This window comes from Cyprinus carpio, chromosome A7 (assembly GCF_018340385.1).
Source record: "Cyprinus carpio isolate SPL01 chromosome A7, ASM1834038v1, whole genome shotgun sequence".
Classification (NCBI taxonomy): domain Eukaryota; kingdom Metazoa; phylum Chordata; class Actinopteri; order Cypriniformes; family Cyprinidae; genus Cyprinus; species Cyprinus carpio.
In genome coordinates this window covers 25,032,485-25,058,054 of record NC_056578.1, presented here as the reverse complement: position 1 = coordinate 25,058,054, position 25,570 = coordinate 25,032,485, and the positions used below count along the sequence as shown (strand labels likewise).

The following is a 25,570-nucleotide window of genomic DNA, read 5'->3' as shown; positions in this document are numbered from 1 at the left end:
CGATATTTTACTGTCACTGGTAGTTTTGCAGTGGATTGGCCAACAATGCGTTCTTTTATTCCATTTTGACTTCTCTTTCGTTGTTATTCTGTCTGTTTCTCTGTATCTTTGCTGTTGTCCAGTTGGAATTTTCACTCCAAAATGGCTAGTGGCTGTTACCCAAAAAGCATCAGAGTTTCGCCTCTTGGTCTTTTATACTCTTTGATTTAAATCAGCACAGCCAGTGAAGGATCGAACCCAACCAAAAAATGTCTGTTTCGTTGTCTGTTGAGGAAGTACAGACGTTCCTTTCGTTGATTGCAGAGGAGCGGATCCAGCGGAGCTTGATGGGGCGATACCCAAAATGAAAAAGTTTTTCAGGAGTTGCAGCAGTAGAGGTGGCACAACTAATACAACATGTGAATAATCGCCATTAGAGTCTTGTCACTCTCACAACACTTCATTTTGTCGTTAGCCTCTTTATTAAAATCTCATTCACCTGTCAAGCTCACGTTGTGATCGTCTGATCTCATCGACAGCATTTCGCCACTTAAGGACAGTCTAGCTTAGCTCTTTGACTCCCTCAAGGGCATTAAAGATGGAATCATGGCTGGTTGGGGAAGTGACAGCTGTACAAATAAGCAACACTCTACCTTTTGAACCTCAGGAGAAAGATCTAGAAACAACCCCGCGGCATCAGCCAAAACACATATGAGATGGGCCCTCTAATGCCTTCAGACAGAGGGCAGTCTGAAGGTTTTATTTGCTTGGTGCTGGCATTGGTGGTATGATTTGTTTTGTTGAATGTTTGATTTTGCAGCTGTAGCTAAATTTAAAGGGGGTCACATCATGAGGCATCGCTTTTTTCCTTGACCTTTTGCAATGAAAAAGATCATTGTACTGTGAAAACATTCTGTAGCTTTCAGAACTCAAAACGTCAAGCCCAGAACGTCTCATTCTTGCAGCTTTTGCTTTCACGTGTATGGGCGCTAAGACATAAAGGGAGAAAGCAGTGGTTTCGCTCGCTCTGACGGCATGGTGCCTCAGAGGCGGAGGAAGTTGCTCGCGGCAGGCGAGCCGATGATAATGGAGATCATTTGGTTTGCAGCATGTCAGCATTGTTTGGAACTAATGAGAGCTCAGAAGTTGTGAATGCATTGTAATTAACTACCAATCAGTACCTTTGCCTCCCCTCCTTTATCATTTAGAGCTGATGTGCTTTTGTTTCATGAAAAAACATGCTACTGGCCTCCATCTTAAACATGGGCTTTGCAAGCGTACTGGATATATATATACACATACAGACCTTATATTTAGGATTTACATATTGTATATGCATATAAATTTTCCATCTATTTGGATGGTTTTGAAATGACCTAATAAACTTAATGTGATGCATGTCATAAATGTCATAAATTAAATAAGAATGGGATTTAATAGTAGTAATATACTAATTGTGTAAATTCACAATAACCAGGATCTATCATCAGAAAATCTAATTGATTATATAGATCATTCTCATACATTTATTTATCTAATTGAACCTTGCTTGTTCCACATTAAACCATATTTAAAGCATATTTTGTTGTTTTCACAACTAACAGATTAATGTTGATTCTAAGGAATTTAAACAAATTAATTTTGAAAATACAATTATTTAAATGAAATCATTTAGACTGCACATTTCGGCAAATAGGTAGGTTTTATGGGAGTTTTTCACTACAAAATCTCCATTTACAGACAATTTGCATAATGGGAACAGCAGTATACAGTATATAATATATAGTGCAGCAATAGTAATAGTACTGTTCCAAAAATAACAGGCTGTCCATTCACCCTAAAAAATGATGTGAAGAAAAGGTGTGTTTGTGATGTGATTTTGAACAGAAGCACTTACGGTTCTTCACAGTGTAAAGAGATCTCTCAGGGTGACTGTCAGCATCTCTGGCTGTCAATGAAGTGTATATGACTTTTGTGTGTGTGTGTGTGTGAGAGAGAGAGAGAGAGAGAGAGAGAGAGAGAGAGAGAGAGAGAGAGAGAGAAGGAGAGAGTGAAAAACACCCTCATTTAAACTAAAGAACCTTAACTGCATGTTTGCATAATCCTGAACCTAAAAAATATTGTTTACTTTCTTACATTTTTTTTAATTGGTTTTTACAAATCATTTGAATTCCGAGTGTCCCCATAACCTGTTTAAGTGCTCCAAGTTTGGGATGCTTTAGCTTTAGTCTGATTGGTTGGCAGAAGAGAGCAGCTGTAGAATAACTCATGCACACAAACACCAAATCATCACAGCCTGCTGTTGAGCTATATGTTGGTTTCTGGGTCTAAGGTGCTGTATATACTTATACCTCTGTTGGCATGGAAACCGCCACCTTCTATCTGTGAAGGAGAACGGAATTTGGGATTCGAGTCTCGGGCTGATGCTGAAATTTTGCACCCACATCATAGCCCTGCATGTTTGACAGACAGACGGTTCGATGCACTCTGTGACTAAATCCATCATGACTTCCTCTCATCAGTACTGAGTTTGACAGAAAATCCTTGTATTTAACCGATTGTGAAAGGTGTATGCAAATGTGATAGGAGCTAGAAGTTAAAAAATATTCATACTTTCAGTCATAAAAAGCCAGGAAAGGAGAAAATGGGTGCCTGGGCTTTCCAGAATCAATTAAAGATGACAAAAATACATATGTACCAAACAGCATTCTGGGTGCATAATAGATTACAACTGAGAATAGCAATAAGACAACAGTGGAAGTCCATTACATTATGTTTCACTCTCTGTTAGAGAATCATGCTGTTGGAGGATATTACATGTTATCTTCAAGCTATAGCATTTGGCCTCCGACTAGGAACCATCCACGGTAATGGAACAGTCTTAAAGGGAGAGAAAGATCGAACGTATGTGTGGAAGTGTGAGGATGTCTTTTAAAGGATGAGTCTGTGTATGTGTGAGAGAGTGAAAGGTCTGTTAGTCTGTGTGTGAGAGTGTGGAGAAGTGAAGAGGTGGATCCGTCTGCTGACACAGGAATGAAATTCAGATGTAGGTGTAAAAAAGAAAGTAAAGGAATTTTGTTGTGGAGTATGTTGGGGAAAGTGCTTTCTATTTATTTAAGTGAAATTTTCTAACAGAGTTTGAAGATGCAGAGCTTTTTATTATAAAGAAATCTAGCCACCTCAAGTGCAGAAATCATTTATTTACAGTGAACACAAAACATTAAAAATTAGAATAAATTTATATTATTTTTGTCTGTCTAAGATCACATAATGCACTGGCAAAAGAAAATGATTTGTGGCATTTCTGTATTTGCTTAAAATTCACTCAGACTGCAGTATGTGATTAAGAATTGAATGTTCACAGTAATCATGGTTATTGTAAATAATTGTGACAGGCTTACTGGTTCATATAGCTTTGTTTTTCAGCTTTTTAAAGATATGCAATGCACATCTCAATAATTATGTAGTTGGTCTGGAAAGCCTTTAAATGGTGATTTGATTTATTTTTTTAATTGGTCAGGAAAGGATAATCATTTCACCTAAGCAGCTACTATAGTAGTTTCTTTAATCAACTTAAGTAATATACAGTAACAAACAGTAAATGTACTGTAAAATGATCTGGTTAAATGTGCAATAGGATATTTGAAAAAATACACCTCTGTTTAAAAGTCAGTAATATTGAAGAAATTAATACTTTTATTCAGCGAGGACACAGAAAATTGATCAAAAGTGACAGTGAAGACTTCTACTTTGTTTCGAAAAATCTATTTTACATACATGCTGCTCTATTTCTATTCATGAAAAAAACTCACAGGTACCACGGTTTCCTCAAAAGTATTAAGCAACTTTTAAACTTGAGGTTGAACGCCGTAGAATTTTTTGCTAAAAATGTTCTCCTTCACAATGCATCATGTCTCGGAATGTTTTTCTGAAACTAACAGATGGTAATGCAGAGGGTTTTTAAAGTCTTGTCTTCAAAAGCTTCTACCTGCATACAATATCATGCTAGAAATCCATGATCGCATCTGTCCTAATAAAAGATGAAAGGCATTTGGAAGTTGTTTGTGACCTCACTCCAGTGAAAGTCTTCTGCATGTCTTGGTTCTGGATTTGTTTTTGGTGTGCTTATCAGTTTCATAACTTACAAAACAATACGATGTTGCGTGAACCCTGTCTCAGAGGAACGGAGTAGATTTTATTGATCTCTCTTTTTCGCTCCTCTATTGCTCATTTCCTCTTTTCTTTTCACTCTCCTCTTGTTGTCACGCGTCTGCCGCTGAACACTTTCACTTTGCTCTCTCTTCTTCCTTCCCTTTGCTCTGGAAAAGAGGGCAGCGGCAGTTGAAGGAGTTTTGGAGACAGATGCTCTCGCATCTCTCCTCGCCTGTCTCTTCTTCCCGTAGAGCCTGTCTCTGCGTGCGTTTCTGCTGTTACCCATAATGCCTCAGGAAAGGCAGTTAGAAAGTTGAGTGACTCTCCAACATTTCTCAGCTGAAAGAGAGCGGGCCACTGCTGTGCTTCATACCGTGTACTCGTTTAAATGCTGTCATTAGATATAATGGAAAACTGTTCTTCTTCCAGAAAATTCCCCCTCAAACTGCACAAGCCCTGCTGTGACTCGCCGTATCTCAGATTCGCAATGCACGTTAGCTAGTTTATATGTGTTAAAACAGCGGTCCTCTTGTAATTGTTTATATATATATATATATATATATATATATATATATATATATATATATGTATGTATATATATATAGTGGATTGTTTGAAATCTTACGTAATCGCTTTAGGGATGCTGTTGTAATTATTCCACTTGTCATGCTGTTCTGCATGTGATGGTGGAAGATAAATGAGATCTGTCTTATTTTCCTTCCAGCGACACGACACTGGCTTTGTGTGTGCCGGAAAATAGAGGCACAGTGATTTTAGCACCACATTGTTTTGTAGCTTGTAAGACAAGCTTTATATAGCCTGAACAATAACACTGTTCCTTTATGCAAAGTGATTTTTGCATCAGTTGTGGTTTGTGCTCAAAAGTGGCTCTTTTGCATTGGTGGTCAGAGGTTAAACTAATTAAATTTTTGCAAATATTTTATATTTATTGCATATATTCCTTTAATCAGATTAGATAAGGGATTAAATGCCTTTTTTATTTCAGTGTCATGCCATTTTTGTTTCTCTGTTGTTTCTCTTTCAGTGGTTTCTCAATATTTAAGATTGTTTCACTAGAAATGAAATCAGCTTTCGTGAGCAGCCAATGTGTGAATTTTCCTCCCCTCGATCTCACTTCATGACACATAATCTAAAGTTGCTCCTTAATTATTTAATTCTGACGGCCCTTTAAAATATTAATGCCTTAATGGAGGTTTCAACTGCGTGATGTAAAAAGGAAAACAACAAACAAATAATATGCACAAGATGCCATATGCTGGGATGCTGGGAAAGCGAGATTGCATAGCAACAGAGAGGACTGCATGCTGTTAGTGGAGGAAATGAGAGCATGAAATGAATCAGAGCGCTAATCAAGGCATATTTTCGTACATTACTGCAACATGTATAATCAAATTTATTTGATTAATTGTCCGAGAGTCACATTACTCTCTGTCACTCCCTGTTATGTTCTCCACCGCTTCTGATTAAACAGTTAAATTGGACGTTTGTGTCTAAAGGATGGTTGTTTCTGCTGATTCTGTGCAGATTGGCCACAAGAATGGAGGCATGTAAACACAACATGCATGTTTAACAGCTAACAGAGCCTTTCTTTCCTGTGGTTTCCAGAGATTTCCTACCCACCCATGACTGCTTCATCATTGCTGCTTTTTCAGGGAGTTAAGCTAAATTAACTCTTGAAAACTGGCAATGTGTGTTTAATTTAATTTGATTTAATTTAGCAAATATAGTCAAGTCTAAAAATATATAGTAACAGGGTATGTGCACATTCTGCAAAGAGGCACGCAGTTAAAGAGTGTTTCTCTTTATTCTTGAAGCCTCTATGTTTACAGTCTTGTGGTGAATGTGCAATTTCTATATGTTCCAAAACAAATATTTTGGTACTTGTCCCAATTTGTTTTGTTTTGTCATGGTTCATGTGTGCAATAAAACATTACATTTCATGAGAAAAAAAATCGTTGTAGAGAATCGTGATATCAATTCTAAGCTAAAAAATCGTGATTCATATTTTTCCCAGAATCGTGCAGGCCTAGTCACAATAACGTTTCTTCATTCTGTTTGGCCATTACATATATTTCTTGCAAATATACATCTTGTATAAAACACAACAACACTGCACATCCATTCGGTGGAGGCGCTGGCGTGATCCCTTGCACTGTTTTCTGAAAGGAATCAGCATAAACAGCAGAAAGTACTTTGTCATTTTTGGTAATATGAGTAATGCATTATTCAAAACTGTAAGGGGTATACTTCTATTTGTGTACACCTATAATAACAACAAACAAAATTGTGCTTTTGTAAGTAAAGAAAACGAACAGGGTGTGCTTTCCGCGATCTCGGTCTGAAATGCTTAATGTCTAATTTTAAATGAAACCATTGAAATTGAAAACAAATATTTTTTGTTTATGTAACCTGTATGAAACCAACTCAAGGTACAGTGTTTCCTGTCTGAGCTCATTATCTGTAATGTGTGTAAACAGACACACGCAGCGCAAGCTATTCATACGGTAAACATTCACATGAGCCCCGCAAACATGTAAACCCCCCCCCCCCCCCCCCCATCATCTCCATAAACAAAGCTGCATTTGTGAATATTTAGAATAATTCTCACACAGGAGTAAACCTTGAATTTACTCCAGAAGAAGAATGCAATGCAATGTGCTTTTTGATTCAGCAGAGGATATCATTTCTGACGAATAAATTATTCATTCTTACTTACATTCGTTAACATATTATTTTTACATAAACTCATACACATTTTATAGTTTGGCTTTTCCCAAACTAGCTTATGTGGAAGACTGGATCAATGCCAGACTTTAAGTGATCTGGAATAGTGACAGGAAGGAGTTAATATTATGATTATTGCTTCAGTTCATAATTCAAAGTATAACCTATACATTGTATAGCCTATAACTGGGCTTTAAGACAATGCAGTAGACTAATTATTATGGTGATATTCAAGTAAAGTATATTATATTACATTGCATTACATTACATTACATTATATTGAAAATGAATTGAGCTCTCTGTTGCCACATATGGTGTAGTATACAGAAGAATCATGGGAAGGTTTACTAATCAGATGGAATGGGCATTTCAGGGCTGCTCACGCATATGAGACAAACATTAAAGCATCAACTAATTTTTTACCATGGACAAAAAAGAAAAGAAAAATCTTTTTTTTTTTTTGGGGGGGGGGGGGTTTGCTTCATAAACAAAATGAAAGAAAAAAAAAACAAAATCAAACATTTCTCATTTCTCTTCATTTCTTTGTAAGTAGAAAATCAAATGACCAGAAGGTACACGGACCTAACAGTTATTTCATGGTCATACCTCTGAAAATCAAGCTGAATATTCTGCGCTTGAAAATTTCTTGTTTACTTGCTTCTCGGATTGCCTTGAACAGATCTCTTGAATGTCTTTCAAAGATTTGATGCTACAAACCTAAACTCTGTCAAATCCAATAGATCTTCTTTGGAGGTGTCCATTGTAGCAGCTTCATGCCTTGTAAACAAAACTTTGTTTCCATCTGAACTGGAAAAGCAGCTCATCAGTCAGACTGGAATTGTCTATTTTAGACTCTTGCAATTCTTGAAAAAAATCAGACGGTGAACACGAAATGGGGACCATGGCCATGCCACATAAGGCCATCTTACTTGTTAACTTTTCCACAGGAAAGCAATTTAAATTGGTCAAATTGGTTGAAACTGGCCTTGAGAAACAAACATGTGTTTGATTTAAAAAAAAAAAAAAAAGTGATTTGACATTTCAAAAACCTGAGTGAGATTGAAGTACTTTCTGAAAGGCTTATTGAGAGTGCCTGTCTCAGCCTTTGCTGTGCACACGTTCAATATGTCTTGCACTGTCATTATTAATACATAAATGTGCTCTTTATGTTTGTAGAAATAATAAAATGTATGTTGTTATTCCTTAAATTGCTTTTATAAAAATCCTTTCACTTCTTTTTAGCTGACCCACCTCTTAAGTTCACCCACTGCTGATTGTTTAGTTAGTAAGATACATTTTTTTTGTGTGTCTCACTAAGATAATTGATTATATTAAATTGATGAATGCTAGCGGTTAAACAGAAATAACTGAAAAAAAAATAAAAATTCTGTCTAAATTCAGAGCAAAACTCATCCAACGCAAGATTTGCTGTTTTTGCTGTTTTTCACACCAAACCAGATTGTAAAAATTGTGATTTGAAAATGGCATTTCAGAAGAGGGCCTTTTTTCAGAGTCATGCTAACATTTCACTTGTCAAACTGCTGAACGTGTTAGAAGCTCTATCCTTTGTAGAAGACACTTAAAATGAAAGGTGCTATTTTTACACATCAGCAGAAATTCTCTAAAGTGAACTCACCGTCTGTCAAAAGGTGCTGGTATATGACAATGTACGTTGAGGTGTGGGTGTGTGTGTGCGTGTGAGCACACGTGAGGGCCCAGACCTGAGTGTAATCAGCCGACTGTACCAGTGGCACTGCTCTAAGTCTGATTAATGAAACTGTTTATTCCGCACCTCATCAGCCACCGGCAGCGAGCTCTCCACTCCCACAGGGAACACCACTTCACCAAGAAAGAGAGAGAGTGAAGAGGGATAAGAGATGGAATGCGTGAGACCTGAAGGAGTGAGATAGGAAGAGGAAAATGTTTTTTTTTTTTAGAGGATGAGGAAAAGGACAAAATGAGAGCCAGAGGACAAAGGTTTGCAGCTAAAGCACAAACTCTTGAGTTCAGCGTCTGGTCTTTATTTCTCCTCAAAGGTCAGCACTAGCACAGATGCCCTAATCGCTTCAAACATCTGTCCTGGCCCACCTCATCACACTGACTTTAAAACTCACCCATAGACCCCTCCTCCTGCTTTACCCCTCTTAAAGGGATAGGTCAGCCTAAAATTAATATTGTCATGATTTGCTCACCGTCATGTCATTCCAAAACTGCACGACTTTCCTTCTTCTGCAGAACACAAAAGAAGATATTTTAAAGTATGTGTGTAACCAACCGCTGACTTCCATTTGTATGAACAAAAAAAAAACCCATTGAGACATTTCTCAAAATATGTTCGTTTGTTTACAGTCTTACAGGTTTTGAATGATGTGAGGGTAAGTAAATGAGAACAGAGGGTTCATTTTGGTGGTGAACAATCCCTTTAAGGTGCCAGATTCTGCTCCTTTGTAGAATTTATTTCTCTGTGGTCCACTTATAATGTTTATCAGGTTAATCAAGTTTTATTTTAGTCTTTCATGACCATTTCCATCCTTTCTATGACCTGTAAAATTAAAAAGGCTGTTCTTGCTACAGTATCTTGAAGACATATATGCAAATACCCTCTGTTATGATTGAAAGTCCCTTTCCAGTTCACTCTGCAGTCATATCTGCAGTGCCTTGTTACATGCCTCGTGCTCCATCTCCATAACAACGTCCAGGCCTCTAAAATGAAGCCATCATTACACAAAAGAAAGAAGAACATAGACAGCAAGAGAAAATTACACCACTCTTCTGTGCCAATCAGTGTAATAACTCCGTATCGGACTCTGCCAGGAGAATCATGCTTGATAATACGTGTGGTGTGTTCACTTATTGAGAGGAAGACACACAACAGATGAAATCACGTGAGTCGTAATGGTGATGTAGGGAACAACATCGATGTATTGAACATCTGAAATTGTCAGCATTTCAAAGACTAACTGGAGGTGACGCATGGCTTATATTGAGCTCAGGTTCAGTTTCACAGCTGGACTTCAGTTTAATATGTCAATATACAGAGCTCATGGGTTATCGTTTCACACATGTATTCAATCTCCTTTGTTCAACTATGCTTTTGTCAGTATGCTTCCATCAAAGGTTTGTTTTGATAATCAGATTGCTGCTTGCTTGCTTCCACACTTCCACGTTTGTTTGCTTAAAGGGTTACTCCACTGCAAAATGAAAATGTCGTTCCAAACCTGTAAAAGCTTTGTTCGTCTTCAGAACACAATTTAAGATATTTTGGATGAAAACCGGGAGGCTTGAGACTGAAGACAGAAGAGCATACACTGCCTGCGTACTTCTCAGAACTTCTCCAAAATGGCACTACGCTGATTTGGAGAGACACAGAGGAGAGGGATTGTTGAATAAAGTTGTTAATTTTGTTTTCTTTGTGTACAAAAAGTATTGTCGTCGCTTCATAACGTTACGGTTGAATCACTGATGGCAGATGGACTATTCTGACAATGCTTTTCATACTTTTCTGGACCTTGACAGTGTTATTTATTTGTCAGTCTATGGGACAGTCTCAAGCCTCCCGGTTTTCATCCAGAAAATCTTAAATTGTGTTCCGAAGACAAACAAAGCTTTTACGGGTTTGGAACAAAATGGAGGTAAGTGAATAATGACAACATTTTCATTTTAGGATGGAGTATCCCTTTAAGGTCCGGCGAAGTCTCTTACTGTGCAATACTGTGTTGCAGGATGAATGAGGAGCAGCTGCTGCCAGCACGATGGCACTGGTCCATTTCTCTTTCTGTCACAGGGATCTATATCTCCACCTGTTGATGATGGCTCTCACACTCAATGCATTACTAGCTTACTTAAATCAGTATCGCACTGGCAAGGCAAGGAGGTCTGGTCATTTTGTGAAATAACTGATGATCTCTTTCTCTTTATCTCTCTTTCTTTTCTCACAGATTTGTTCCTCACCACCACGGATGGATATGAGACCTGGATCAATAAGGTAGATTAGAGTATTACTTCCTGCACTTTAATCTTTAACACCAGCGTATTAACATTGAGGAGGCAATTCCCACCGCTTGCAGTCATTTATTTGCATGAGCTGTCAATGTTGTATTAGCAAAGATCCACTAAAGAATTATACAAATCAGGAAATGCTGCAAAACACATGAGCAGTTTGCATGGCAAATGCACATATTGTGCATCAGATCTAAGTGCTCACTTATGGAGGATGCAGCACTTGGACTTTCTCAATTTGGCACACTTTGCTGAGACTGTGCAGTGTCACTCCATCACAGCATTCCTGACACCTGAATCAGGTCTGAAAGTGTGCTCGACTATACAGCATGCACCTAGTGTTCCTTTCCATCATGTGATTAATAACTGCAATGATCAATAGAAAATTAGCACATGCATTTCTTTTTACATTTTTTTCTGTGTTTGTAGCATGATATTAAAACATTAAAACTAAGCACGTTTATATTAATTAAAGTTATTGTTATTTGTTTTAAATACAGCAGTATTTCAATACATTTAGTGCTTAGCTGAACTGGATTGTGGGTTGGTTAATTTATACAACATTGGTTTTGCATTGAAATGCATTTTAATTCTTATTATCAATGTTTAAAACAGTTGTGCTGCTTAAGATACTTTTTTCAGGATTCTTTAATGAATAGAAAGATCAAGTGAACATCACTTTTTTATTATTATTTTAAATATAAGCTCTTATAACAATTTAAAATGTCTTTACTGTCACTTTTGATGAATTTTAATACATCCTTGTTGAATAAAAGTATTAATTTCTTTATAAAAATAAAAAAAAACTACCGCACCAAACTTTTGAACAGTAGTGTATATAATGAAGTAGGGAACTATATGTACCCTGACAAATGCTTGGTCCTGCTACTGCTAACTTCTAGGTCACAGCTCCGTTATACAGTAAGAGTAGGTTTTAATGTGAGAGCCTGACGAACACAAAACCAGAGGTCAAACTAGAGTTAGAAAACAGAGGAATAGAAAGAGAACTGGAAAAAAAAAGTGTGATGACAGGCAGTAAGATGGATGGAAAGACTTAAAGTGGAGAAAAACTAGAAAAATCAGAGGTGAAAAAGTGAAGGAAGTTGAGACAGACTTTCATAAAGGAGCATCTCTGAGCAGGTGGGAGACTACAACAGTAGCAGATGATAAATAGTTGAACAATGCAAGAGAGAGAGAGGATTACAATGTGCCGCAGTGACCCAAGCTGACTGTAAAAGGTCAGTGGTGCGTCGTCTTGAAGCGCCGCAGCTTTTCCAGAAGCATTTCCACTGCCTTCTAATCTGTTCCAGCGTCGCATGAGTCTGTGGCGCTCCGCTGCTGATGGTGCTTCAGAGATACAGAGTGAGAGATTCGGGTTAGATCACCTCTCCTCCTCCTGCAGGGTGCCTCATCATTTAATTCTGAGAGCAAGAGGCTGGTGACAGAAGTGCAGGGATGGATAAAATGACGTGCTGTGAAGACAGACAGGCAGAGTGGAAATAAAGAAAAGGAGGAGAAAAGTGGGTGGATGATTAAAGAGGGGGAGTGATGTTTGATTACTAATACACATCTGAGGCAGCAGCCATTTTAGTTCATTTTCCTTGAAAGAGGATTAAGGGATCCCAATGAAAAACACAGCAGATTGGTGACTAGTCTTTGATTATTGACTCTTACACACATAAACAAACACACACCACCCCTCAGAATCATACTTGTGTGCGCACACACACACCTCACAGGGAAATGTCTCCCAGTAAAACTGCAGTAATCCTGCCCCTATTTACTCTGAGGTTTTTGAGTTAACAGTCTTTGGTCACAGGCCAGTGCCCTGTGCTTCCTGTAGCACCCTTGTTTTAATTACTTTCCTCTCACTCTCCTTAAACTCTTATTCCCAGCTCTGATTATACACACAGCACACAGCACACAGCAGCTCCAGTGTTTGTTTAAATTGAAAAGCTTCAGCTGTAGACTGCATGCAAAGTCATTACTGTAATACAAGACGCCATCAGTCATTTTAGCAGCTAGACGGAGCCGCCCGACCAAATAAACAAGCTATAAAAAATCAGCCCTCTGATTCTTTAGCTCAGTGAATTATTTGTTTTTCCCTCAGCTCAAGTTACAGAGTTAGCCCACGGTTTGGTGAAAACACCATCATGTAATTATGGCTGCCCTTGTAACATTAATCCGTCCTTACACATTCACCGGTTGAACTTGTGCTTGCTCACATGTAAATCACTTATGATCCCAGTCATAGCTGCCGCACCAAAACTCAATCAGTACACTGCGGCACTTAAACCCACACTGCGTCAGTCACACAGAGCCACACAATCAACCCCGCAAGCCTGTATTTACAACCCAAACCACAATCAGACCATCTTTGTGCTTGCTTTACTAATATATATATATATATATATATATATATATATATATATATATATATATATATATATATATATATATATATATATATATATATATAATATATATAGAGAGAGAGAGAGAGAGAGAGAGAGAGAGAGAGAGAGAGAGAGAGAGCTTCAGACCTCTGTGGATGAATATGGAGTAGACAGTTACATTGTGCTCCTGTCAGCATACATGATAGCTGAAGTTCCAGCATGCATCTTAGCTTTCCTATAGCTCAAATATTGAAGCATAGTGCTAGCAAACAGCAAGGTCATGGGTTTGATTTCCAGGGAAAGCAAGTACAGAAAAATGTGTACCTTCAATGCCATGTATAGTATGTTGCTTTCAATAAAATATAATATTATGTAAAATTTGCAAAAATGTAATAATTATGTTAATATTCATGTGATCATTTTGAGAAATCTCTTTCATTTTTGATGTGTGCTTCTATACGAAGGACTCTGTCGTCAACAAATATCACTATATAGGGTCACACAATTAACTGTGTTTAGATCACAATTTTTTTATTATTTCCGTTAATTAACCATAATCTTCTGCGGTATTGGCCAGCTGGTTATTTACGCTGAAAACATTTGACATTTCCGTTATCTTGCTTTGGTAACAAAACTCCACAAACTTTCAAGCTCAGGTTTACTATATGCCATCAGTTTAAATCCCACAATCAGAACTTTTCTCTTATGAGAATGCAATCTGCCCAACCTGGCAACCATGCGCTCTTCCTTTGCTGCTGCAAAAAATTTTTTTTTTTTAAAAAAAAAACACTGGGATATCTGAAAACAAAGACAAACATGTAGGTTTGAATTTAGTGATTTCCATTGTAATATTTTCATCAAATTGATGTGCAATACAACCAGTTTGAGTTCCTTCAAAATGTCGCTTGTGCTTTTTGCTGTGACATCATCTGTGAGAAAACCTGCTCAGCAATAAGCTGCAATAAATCCAGACATCATCTTCATTTTTTTTTTTATGATTATATTGTTGCATAAGTGAATTTACTCAGCACCCACAAAGTCTTTTTTGTTGATTTAATAGAAAAACGTTAACATAATTTGGTATTATTGAAATTAATATTAGGAATTTCACTGGTTTAGCTTTTGAGAGAAGCTTCTTAAGGTTTTACCAGTTTTCATAAAGTATAGAATGTGTTGACGTATATGATATATGAACATAAATCAGGAAACTACTGTAGATGAGGTCAAATAAATTTGTGCTTACATGAAAGTGGAATAATTCTGATTAAATGTTTAAAAAAAATCTCAAATTAGAATAATCTTGATTAGCAATCAAGGTTATAATATTTTGAGCAAAATAATTGTGATTATCACCTTAACCATTATTGAACAGCTTGTGTGTTCTGCATACAATAAATTTAAAATACACACATGTAATGAGGCCAGAGGGAGGCTGATATATTCTGTTCTTCTCTGTTAATTTACTGTGAAGTTTACTCTCTGCTCTACTTGTTAATCAGGGATTTAACATGGTTATGGCAAAACAGCAACAATTTTTTTTTTGTTGAAAAGCAAAAATTAATTAACACTATTCACACCATAAATCTCTTAAAATACCTAGTGCCTATTATAACAGAATGCTTTCTGTTTGCTAATGAACATCAAACAGCAAGATTCAGCATTTAGTAAGCGTTAGCAAAATGCCTCAGTCCAACAGCCCTCAGAGAATGTTATGGCACATCCTCTTTTATAGCTTTTACAATTCCAATAGTGCTGCCTGGCCATTATAAACTGCCTGTAGCCAGGAAGATCAGAATAACTTTAAAACATTTCCTTTCTATAAGATAATCTAAATTCAGGCCCAGACCAACAGAAACTTGAATAAAAATATGGAAATATTTGTGCATGATCTGAAAACAGGTTACCTGCCATATGTTTGGAGGGTGGTCTTAGGCAGCAAAACAGCTAGTGTCCTTAAATCACCGGATAGTTCACCCAAAAACAAAAGTTCTGTCATGATTTACCCACTCTTATGTTATTCCAAATCTGACTTTCTTTATTCTCTGGAACTCAAAATACATTACATACATTGAAAGTCAATCACAAAAAAAAAATATTTTTCAAAATACCTCTGTAAGAAAATTATACAGGTATTACATTTTCATTTTCGGGTGAACTATTGTTTTAAGGAGACCTGCTGTATTATATAACAAGCCTGAGCAAAATAAGAACCAATAGTTCAATAAGTGCTTAGAACTGAAATGTTCATTTTCACATGTGATATTAATTGTTCTAAATCTTTTTAATTGTGAAACATCAATACATGTATTGTCTCGAAAGACACTCCCCCTTAAGAACATTGATTCCATTTAGCCATTCTCCAGCTAGACACAGTTACTCACAGCCCCCTGAGACCAACATACCACAGTTGCAGCCCCTTCCTATTAACATCAGTGTTCAATCAATCCAATGAGACAGACCCTGTGACTCAACACAGCCTCATTCTACTCTGAGAAGATTAGGGTGAGCAAGTCAAGTCACCATTATCTTTAACTAAGCCACAATCACATTACAGTTGAACTGCCTCCCGCAATCATACACCAATCGATATAATACGTGACCGCCAGATGCGTGCCTGCAGTTTCAGAGCGAAGGCTCAAGGGAGTTTTCCATGGAGATAGATAAACACTGTCCATACAGAAGGAAGCAGACATTTGAGTTTTGTGCATGAGAATTATGAACAAACCCTCAGGCCAAGAGCTGCCGCATAAACCAGCTCCATTTATCAAGTGGGACAACCACTACAAAAAGACGAATAACACACCATTATGGTGCCAAATGTGTCTTTTTTTATGAATGCATTTTTGTGAATATTACATATTCACAACAAAATTGACTATTTTACATATTATAAATGTGCCATAGCTGTCCTCAATGTTTCATGTGATCCGGTTTGTTTCTTAACAAAACCTAGAATTTATTATTTAAAAATAACATTAGAAGTAAGCAGAGACACTTTTAGTATATTTTATATTTTCCCCCTATTCCCCTCTCAAATTGTGATCCCAAGCAGTGTGTCATCACATATAATGAGACCAATTACCACCCTGCCATCTTGGTTTTGAACGACTTTAAAAGCTGACAGAAATGATGCATCTGGCAGAGCTGGAGTGATTAGACCGAGGTATTGTGTGCTGACTGAGCTTCAGATGGTACTGGAGGTAATGAAGCAATTTATGTTCAGTTACAGGTTGGTGGGAGTGGAGGGGGGCAGTGTTTTTGTGAAGTGTTGGAGAAAATCTGGAACTCAGCTGGAGGCCAGCTTTCTATTGAAACACTTAATAATTTAGTCGTTTAAATTGTATACATAGTTTTCCCACATTTGTGCAGCCTTTTGTTAAACTGCTTTAAATGGCTTTATTTCTACATCAATCTGCACTTCATACACCATAATGACAAAGTTAAAAACAGATTTGTGACAACTTTGCATATTTACTTAAAAAACTAAAAAAGCACTTGAAATTTCGCTCCAGGTGATTAAAGTTTTGTTGGATGTTTCTGTTTTTCAACTGGAGATAACCTGTGGAAAATTCAATTTAATGGGCATGATTTGGAAAGGCACACGCCTGTCTAAATAAGGTCTAACAGCTTAAAATCATATCAGAGCAAAAACCAAGCCATGAGGTCAATGGAAGGGTCTGCAGGATTGTGTTGAGAGACAGATCTGGGAAAAACTACAAAACATGTGTGCTGCATTAAAGGTTCACAGGAGGATGGCCTCCATAATCCTTAATGGAAGAAGTTTGGAACAACCAGCACGCTGGCTTCCTGACTAAACTTAGCAATCGGAGGAGAAGAGTCTTGGTTAGAGTGATGACCAAGAAGCTGATGGTGACTCTTATTGAGCTTCATGATCATACTCTATTTGGAGATGGAAGAAACTTACAGAAGAACATACTTCACTGCAATAGTCCACCAATCTGGGCTTTATGGCACTGTGGACAGATTCAGTACTCTCCTCAGTTAGGATGCATGAAAACCCACTTGGAATTTGCAAAAAACACCTTTGTTGCTTTGTGGTGTATGAAGTGGAGATTAATATGGAAAATGGTCATTTAAACCAGTTTAACATAAGGCTGCAGCTTCTTGATGGTGTGATATAAAACAGTATAGCTCTGTGTCTCACCTTCTCTTTGTTCTATTGACGTCCTTCAGTTTTGTTTCATTTCATTCTCATTCATTCTGACATGTTCTTCTACCTGTCTTCTCTGCCCGTACCCTGTAAGTCCTGTAGTGAGCATCGGCCATAACGAATGACTCATCGTTCAGTGGTAATGTGGCTTTGATCTGGTCCTTGTGAAATGGATGTGTCTCTCTGCTGTCTGCTTCATATTATTGTAGTGGACAGTCAGTGCGCTGTATAGCATTTTTTGTGTGGAGGCCTGTGTTCAGCACGTGGGTTGAGTCTCCCAGGCTTTTCTGAAGCTCCTGTCTTAGTGAGTTTCCAAGATGCGCTTTGATCACCAGTGCCATGCTGTGCTCTGGCTTACATGGGCTAATCAATGGGCACAGTAGCCTTACCCTGCCCTCTGACCCCTCCATACTCCAATTAGCCGTCATTCTGTGACCCCTGCTGCCTACCTGCCAGTCACCTTCAGCCCACACCAACACCGCACGTCTGCCGTCAGTTACCTTCTGCTCTCTCTGCCCCACTGCCTCATGCCCTGTCAATCAGATTAAAGCTTCCCCTTAAATTCAGCTGGTCAGACTGTCAGACCACACATTTGTTTTGCCTTGCTGCATTATCTCGTAATGTCCATCAGGAAGTACAGACGTGCAGCAACGATCCCTACCCCATGTCAGTACGGGCTCCCTATCATTCATGCCCACAGCGGCTGATGCACTGAAATATTAGCTCTGTTCTGCCTGCTCCGCTGACACTTTAGAAATTAAATGCATTTTTTCCTGCTGCTCAAGGACAAGATTTCTTTTCTAGAGTTTTAAGCCCTGCATTAAAGGAAATGTACTTTTTATATGAAATGAAAGTGTGTGTTTTAATCCTGTTAAATCTTTCTGTTCATTAGGACGGGAACTTCACCCAAACCCTGTCTGTAAAGGCACCGGGGATTGCGAAGAAAGTGGGTCAATCTGCATTTGTAGACTTCGGTGAGTATTGCATATTACTGTGTGCGGCCCATTTGTGTTGTGTTTAGAGGTGGCATTACATGCACGCACTCCAATACAACCAAACACTGGCTGTGATTTCTGGAATAATTCATGCATAATATGCTCAATTCTTATGCAGTTCAGAATCTGAAAGTAGCCTTGAGTTTCTAAAGGCAATACATGCGCAACACAGAGATTCAGTGCACCACCACATGGTGCCAAATTGAATATTAGTTCCTGTAGGATCCTATTAAATATTAACAATACAAATTTCCCCTTTCCAAAATCATCCCACTGATAGCAGAGATGACACTGGCAGTGAAATCTCACATAGAATAAATGATTAATAAGCAAACTGAAATTGACCTAAGATTGAATGTGTTTAACTGAGCTGTGTCTCAGGAGCTTGGCCTTTATATTCAAGTCTAACTTATCTGACCAAACAAGAGCCCTTCCTTGCACTCTTTAATCTGTTTCCTCTGATCTCTTTCTCATGTCATTTTGGAAAATGTCACTTCAAGCTGTTTTCACAGCAAAGAGCTTCAAAGGATATGAGTTTTGAGAAGGATGGAGGTTTTCATTTGACTCCCAATCAGTCAGGCTATTATGCTTTTTGGGATCATGGTTTTTATAGTTAACTGAAATGAAAACCATAAAAAATTTACTTGAAATAAAATAAATATTAACCAAAATAAAATAAAGTTAACCTTATTTCATTTCAGTGAGATGCCAAAGCAACATTTTTAATTTTATTTAAGTTTACGTTGATTTACTAAAATAACTTAAAATGGGAATTAATAAAAACTATAAGACTAAAAACTATTATGACACTATGACAAAAGCACAACTACATTACTAAAACGTTAATCAAAATTAAAATCACAATAGAAAATTTAAAAATAAAAACGTATTTAAAATAATACAAAACTATAACAGCAGTTATAATAGCAGCTAAAATAATGGGGGTTTTAGCAGGTGTTGAATTCCTGTTATCTCATTGTCTTTTATTCTTTATTTTCTGCAGTTAATTTGGCAACTACTGCACCCTTAGATGCAGTACATATTTTAACTTTTTTGTGAACATTTTTATGAAAAAAAAAACCATCATCAATATTGATAGAATATTTAGCCTTGAAAATGTAGCTGACGTTGGTGACATCACTGAAATGTTTCCACACTGAATTGAAGTTGGCCTTCTTTCTTGCATTTATTTACCTACTGATTCATTGGCCGCCTTTTGAATTTACCTTGTTTTTGGCATAAGAATGGACGCAGACAGAATATGCAAGGCTTCCAGTATCATTCGCTTCCAGTTATTTTACCTGTACAAAAACAGTCTGTAATACTGTTTTACATTGCAAACTTTTTAATCATATATTATTTTAATGTATTAGCATAATCATAAACACTGGTTTGTAGTGCAAATAGTAAGAGGAAAAACTGACCATAAAGGCCCCGATATACTTCGAACGAACTGATGTGTCATTCCGAACAAAATCAGGCCGAAACAAAGTTTGTTTTGAGTTTGTTTGGGAGTTCGAAACAGCTGACCAAAGTGAACTTTCTGGGGGAGTTTGTTTTGGCTCCTTTGAGCTGTGTTCTGACACTCCACCTTCTTTGACGTGCAATTTATTTTCATTTATTTTTTTTTCAGTTTATTTCTCATTCAACGGAGGTCAGGCAAGAGAATAACATCTCCTAGTTACTAGCAACATGAATACACTGGCGTGTCGAATAGTTGAGCTGGCACAAATATATCCACACCTGTACGATCGCTCGCAGAGAGACTTTAAAGATTCAGAGAAAGCATTTAATTCCTAGAAAGAAATTGCAACGAAGCTTGGTGTCGACGACCCGGAGTTATGCAAAAAGCGACACAGACAAACATCCGAGACAAGTTTTCCAAAGCCATGAAAAGAATGAAAGGAAAGAGTAAAGATATAAGGTAGGAAGTACCAAATACATGTGTTTCAAATAAATGTTACACCATACTGCTGCTGCTGCTGTTGTTATTTCAATAAGCGAATTTAAAGGGTATACAATAAATAAAAAATGCCAAACAAACATACCGTAATAAACCATTGTTTTTATCAAAAGTAATTCATGACACCACATAAAATATAAAAAATACACCCTTTTAGAGTGAACAGCAGCTGAGCTTTTCAATATATGACACTGGCAGGTGACAAATAAATAATACTGTATATGACATAAAACAATGTCACTGTGTTTCACTTAAATGCAAAAGAACGCTGTGTATTTCATTTCCTAGTTTTCAGTTTTAATTCCCCATTCTAAAAGAAACCTTGAAATATAAGCTTACTGAAATTGTGTTCGGTGTCATGTGTTGGTGAAATCTGTGTTACACTGTGTTCTGGTGTACAAGCAATGATGTTTGCCTGGTAAGCAGGATGTTGGGACATAGGTGGCCTTTGTAAGCTGCCCTATGATTATGACTTCTTAAACCTTTGAGATGCATCGTCTGTGACCTTTACTGCTTCACAGAAATGATGTCACATTGACGGAATGCAATGCAAAGCGGGAGGTTGGGTGAGTGGAAAGATATACAGAGAGAGAAAATGAACTGTAGACTGTGATTTAGGATGATAAATGATGTTGGGGATGGAAAGAGACGTGTATGCTAGAGGAACCCTATTCTACATGTATGTGCAGTCGTGCCCGAGTCAATAATGGAGGCTCACACAGAAAAGGGCTTTATTGGATTAGTGTCAGGCACTTGTTCTGGAGACAGGACTGTGAAGATCTTTGCTGAACCCTAATGATCAACATCTGTCTCCGCTTTGTCCTTTTCCATTTTCCTTTCCTGTTTTTTGGTTCCCTCAAAAGCTTTTCACCACCATCTAGTACTCGCACACAGGCATCAGACTGTCGGCACCAATTAGCTGCAGTAGTGTGTGAGTGTAGGAGCCTGTAGAGTCATTATGAGATGATTTGGTGTAAGGAACAGGCTGCAGTTTCATGATGGTGATCGTCTTTGACAGTATAGAATGTGGCAGTGGATGGGTGCTGGGGGTGAAGACAAATACATACCATTTCCCACAGCATTCTCACCCCCTCACACACACACACACATGCAATACATGTGAATCATAGCGATGCTGTTCCCATTAAGTGGGTGGTAATGGGAAGGGAATGGCTTCCTTTGAAGCCAAGGACACATCCTGACATTATACCTTCGACTGGCTTGAGTGGGCACTGAAAGATCAGGTCCCGCCACGTGTCGTTTTCTATAAACAGCAGAAGGTTTGGCCCTCAGGACGTGGGCTTGGTTTAAATGGTGTAATTGTACTGATCATCAAAGCAGCAGTCTTGATTTTTGCTTTTGTTCTACCTTTTATTTACAGCTAACGTTTGAATCGGCACTTAATTAGAAAAAAAAGAGAAACACTGGGTTTGCAGCACCTGCTGGCTGAGATAAACGTTAAATTTGACCTACGGTAAAACGGTAAGAGAAAATGTGAATACAAGCTGCTTCAAAGCCTCATTTCAAATGAACGTGGTATGCAGTGAAAGGTATATTTTGTGCCGAGAAGTGAGTGGAGGTGGGAGGAATGTGGGAAGAGAGTCAGGGAATATGTGTGGGGGAGGGTGAGAAAGGAGGGTCCGCTTGTTTGATTTGAAATGGGTGTTATTCTGATCACACTCCTGGCTGTCAGTTATGGCACGGTTCTCTCCTCCGTCCCACACCTAAGTGGCAGATCAAAGATACACCCCAGTGACCTTCTTCTCTCAGCGCCTCTCCTCTAGCTCTCCCTCTCTCCGTTAGTATTCTCCACCCATCCTTTTCTGCTCCAAAGACTCCAGCAAAATAGTTCTGGCAGTCACTGCAGGAGGCTCGTTGTATGGTTTACGGCCATAAAATAATCCGCTTAAAAAAACAAAGGAAAACCCAATTCTGTTTAGTAGCCAGTAGGTCTGGCTAATGATCTCCCCCACCTCAGCTGATACAGCACTGATCTCAGAGCAGATATTTTGTCATGTTACTAGTCAAGCCTGCCAAGCAGTGATGTTGCTGTAGCTCTAGGGTCCATCTGAATGTGGACCAGCTTCCTGCTGATGTCTGAATGTGGCGACATGCAGATTAGAAATTTCAGAGTTCAAAATGTTCAATGTTTTACTCACGTGAGCTGAAACTTCACTAAAAATAAAATTCAACCACACATTTCTAATATTTGAATCTGAAGTAAGGTTATGTAGCGACTGTGTTCTTCCACAACCAGGCACTGCACAATATTTAGCAATCTTCAACGGCATGTTTATTGCTTGGTTCCCCGATCCGGTTTAGCGCCACTTACGTTATTTCCCAAGTATGTCATGCGTGAATCAGTGGGCGGGGCTACAGAATTAGGCATTGATATTCTTCTGTGGTGTTTGACCTATCTTAGATTCCAGGATCTGGCATTCGCTCGGCCTGGAGTCAATAAAAGCTTTTATTTCAGTAACCGGGACGTTTTCAGTTCTGAAACTTACAGGATATTCTTTTAGTACAATGACCTCTTATATATCAAAAGCTCAAGTAAAAGTTGATTTCTCAATTTGTGTTGTTACTAAACATTAGGTTTCAAATAAATGCTGTTTCTATTCATCAAACGATCCTTAAAAAATGTATCACAGAAATGTTTCAGCTTTATGTAAGCATATTAGAATGATTTCTGAAGGATCATGGACACTAAAGACTAAGTAATGTGTTTTTAAATTTACTGATTAACAACATCATCATTTTTTATTTAGTTAGTTAAAGTTTTAGACAGCATTATTATTGTTTTAGTTTTTTCATTACAAAAAAAACATATGTACAATAAAGGTGTACGGGATAAGAAATACAATAGAATCCAGTTCAGAATTCAGATGAGGCTTGATCAGAACTGCAAGAGTCACACCCTCGAACACATGTACAGTGCAAAAGTATTATAATTCATGAATGTGCACTGTCAGAATGTAGTCAGTCTTGACATGGACGTGTCATTATGAATGCACAACATATGTTAGACAAAATTCTCCATCTGCTCTATCAGGATGGTAATTGCTCTTTCTTTTTGTACATGTGACAGCTAAATGCATTATTCATTAGCTGAATGATATTCAATACTAGGGCGCTGTCAGAAAGGTAGCGAATGGCAGAGATGTCCTCTTTTAACATTTTTATTTGTTGTTGTTGTTGCTTGAATTCAGTGTCACATGTAATGTGATGTGGCATTTAATGGCCAGTCATGACATAAACAAGAGTGTGTGTGTGTGTGTGTGTGTGTGTGTGTGTGTGTGTGTGTGTGTGTGTGTGTGTGTGTGTGTGTGTGTGTGTGTGTGGACGCGAGGTTGTCATAGAGGGTTTTTGCTGGGGTTTTCTACAGCTACTAGACATGTGCATGTGTACTGTACAGCAGGAAGCTGAAGTCATTAGTGACGATAAGCAACTGGCTCGTACTCCTACCGTACACTTATACATGCTTTGAATTTCACACAGACACACACTCTGTCACATTCAGTCTCTCCTTCTGCTGATGTACTGAGAGAAAAGCTCTTAAAAATACAGAAAACAAAAGCCACATAGATTCTTTATCTCAATAATGGAAAGCAGCTCTTCTATGATTGTTGGTGATAAGGGTATACTGTATGTATGTGAGTGTTTGCTTATATTGTATTGTATAGCACAAATAATAAATAAATAAATTGGCTTATTTAAAGGAGCATTGCGTAGGTTCTGAAATTTCTAACCGTTACTGACACCAGTGGCCGTTAGAGGAACTGCAGCCAGTCTAATGCTCGTTCTCAGTGCGCACGCTCTCTCTTTTTGCCAACACTAGATACGTTTTTTTTTTTTTTTTTTTTTTTAACTTACGAGGAGTGTCCGTGGGTGTCTGAATAGTGATGCCGGAGGCTGGTCGCTTCTTTCCATCCACAGAGTCCATCTGAAAACACTATTGCCGCTGCTTATTATAATGGCTGGCGTGCCGTACGGTTGTAAGCCCAAGTAGACGAGAACGCGCATGACGTCACATTTCGTGAATTTTCGCGCCAATTCGGGCCCGACTCCTCCACACACAATTGAGCCTACAGGCTGATAGAGGCAACCGTGGTGGACAGTCGAGGTGTCAATCTTTTTTTTACATCATGGTTGGCTCATACATGTACAAATGAAAACTTTATCTTAAAGATTTTTTTAAGTAAAAACCTCCACATAGCTCCTTTAAAGGTGCAAAAGGTGATTGTCTTCAGAAATTTTTTTTGTTATTCTGGTTGAAAGTCTCTTCACGTCCCGATAGCACTTATTAAGTTAAAGGGTTAGTTCAGCCAAAAATTAAAATTATGTCATTAATGACTTCTGTTGTGAACTGTCTGTTGTGAACGCGACTGCTGTGACTGTTGACGTACGACGCTGCTGACGTGTTCTCTGGTGCGCCCAATAACAAAGATAACACCTCAGCAGCGTCGTACGTCAGCGGTGTCACTGCAGTGTTGTGAACACGCTCACAACAGACCCGGAAGAGAAGAAAAAGCGGAATAAAGTCGTAATTTTTGTTATTTTTGGACCAAAATGTATTTTCGATGCTTCTATAAATTCCAGCGGACCCTCTGATGTCACATGGACTACTTTGATGATGTTTTTATTACCTTTCTGGACGTGGACAGTATACCGTACATACATTTTCAATGGAGGAACAGAAAGCTCTGGGACTAAATCTTAAATATCTTAAACTGTGTTCTGAGGATGAACGGAGGTCTTACGGGTTTGCAACGACATGAGGGTGAGTCATTAATGACATAATTTTAATTTTTGGCTGAACTAACCCTTTAAGTGCTCTAAATGTATTTATATGTATTTATATATTCTGTGGAAGGCGTGGGACCAAGAAATGTTCGTCCAATCAAAATGTTCGGTCCAAACTTTTACTACATGCCTGTCAACATATGTATTTGCATACCTCTGCGCACCCTGTTTGCGCAGACAGGATACGTCATCAGTGCGTTCACATACACTGTGCAGACAGATTGAGAATGGCAGGCAAACATCAACAACCTGACCTTCCTTCCTTCCTTGGTATTGTAGTACTGTTACTAACTGTACTATCAATTTTCCTCACCAGTGAATGACACATGTTGTACTGTAGTAATGTTGTCTCTGGTCTTCTGGTCTG

General features: G+C 38.1%; 1 protein-coding gene across 3 annotated transcripts in view; it reads left to right on the top strand.

The window, feature by feature from the left end:
• Positions 1–25,570, top strand: part of LOC109083860 (T-cell immunomodulatory protein-like) — a 124,555-nt gene that overhangs the window by 20,981 nt on the left and 78,004 nt on the right. For all 3 annotated transcript variants that reach the window (XM_042760584.1, XM_042760583.1, XM_042760585.1), the window contains 2 exons: positions 10,815–10,861; positions 18,335–18,416. In XM_042760584.1, coding sequence (XP_042616518.1) covers positions 10,815–10,861; positions 18,335–18,416 — 129 coding nt within the window. The remainder of the gene's footprint in view (positions 1–10,814; positions 10,862–18,334; positions 18,417–25,570) is intronic.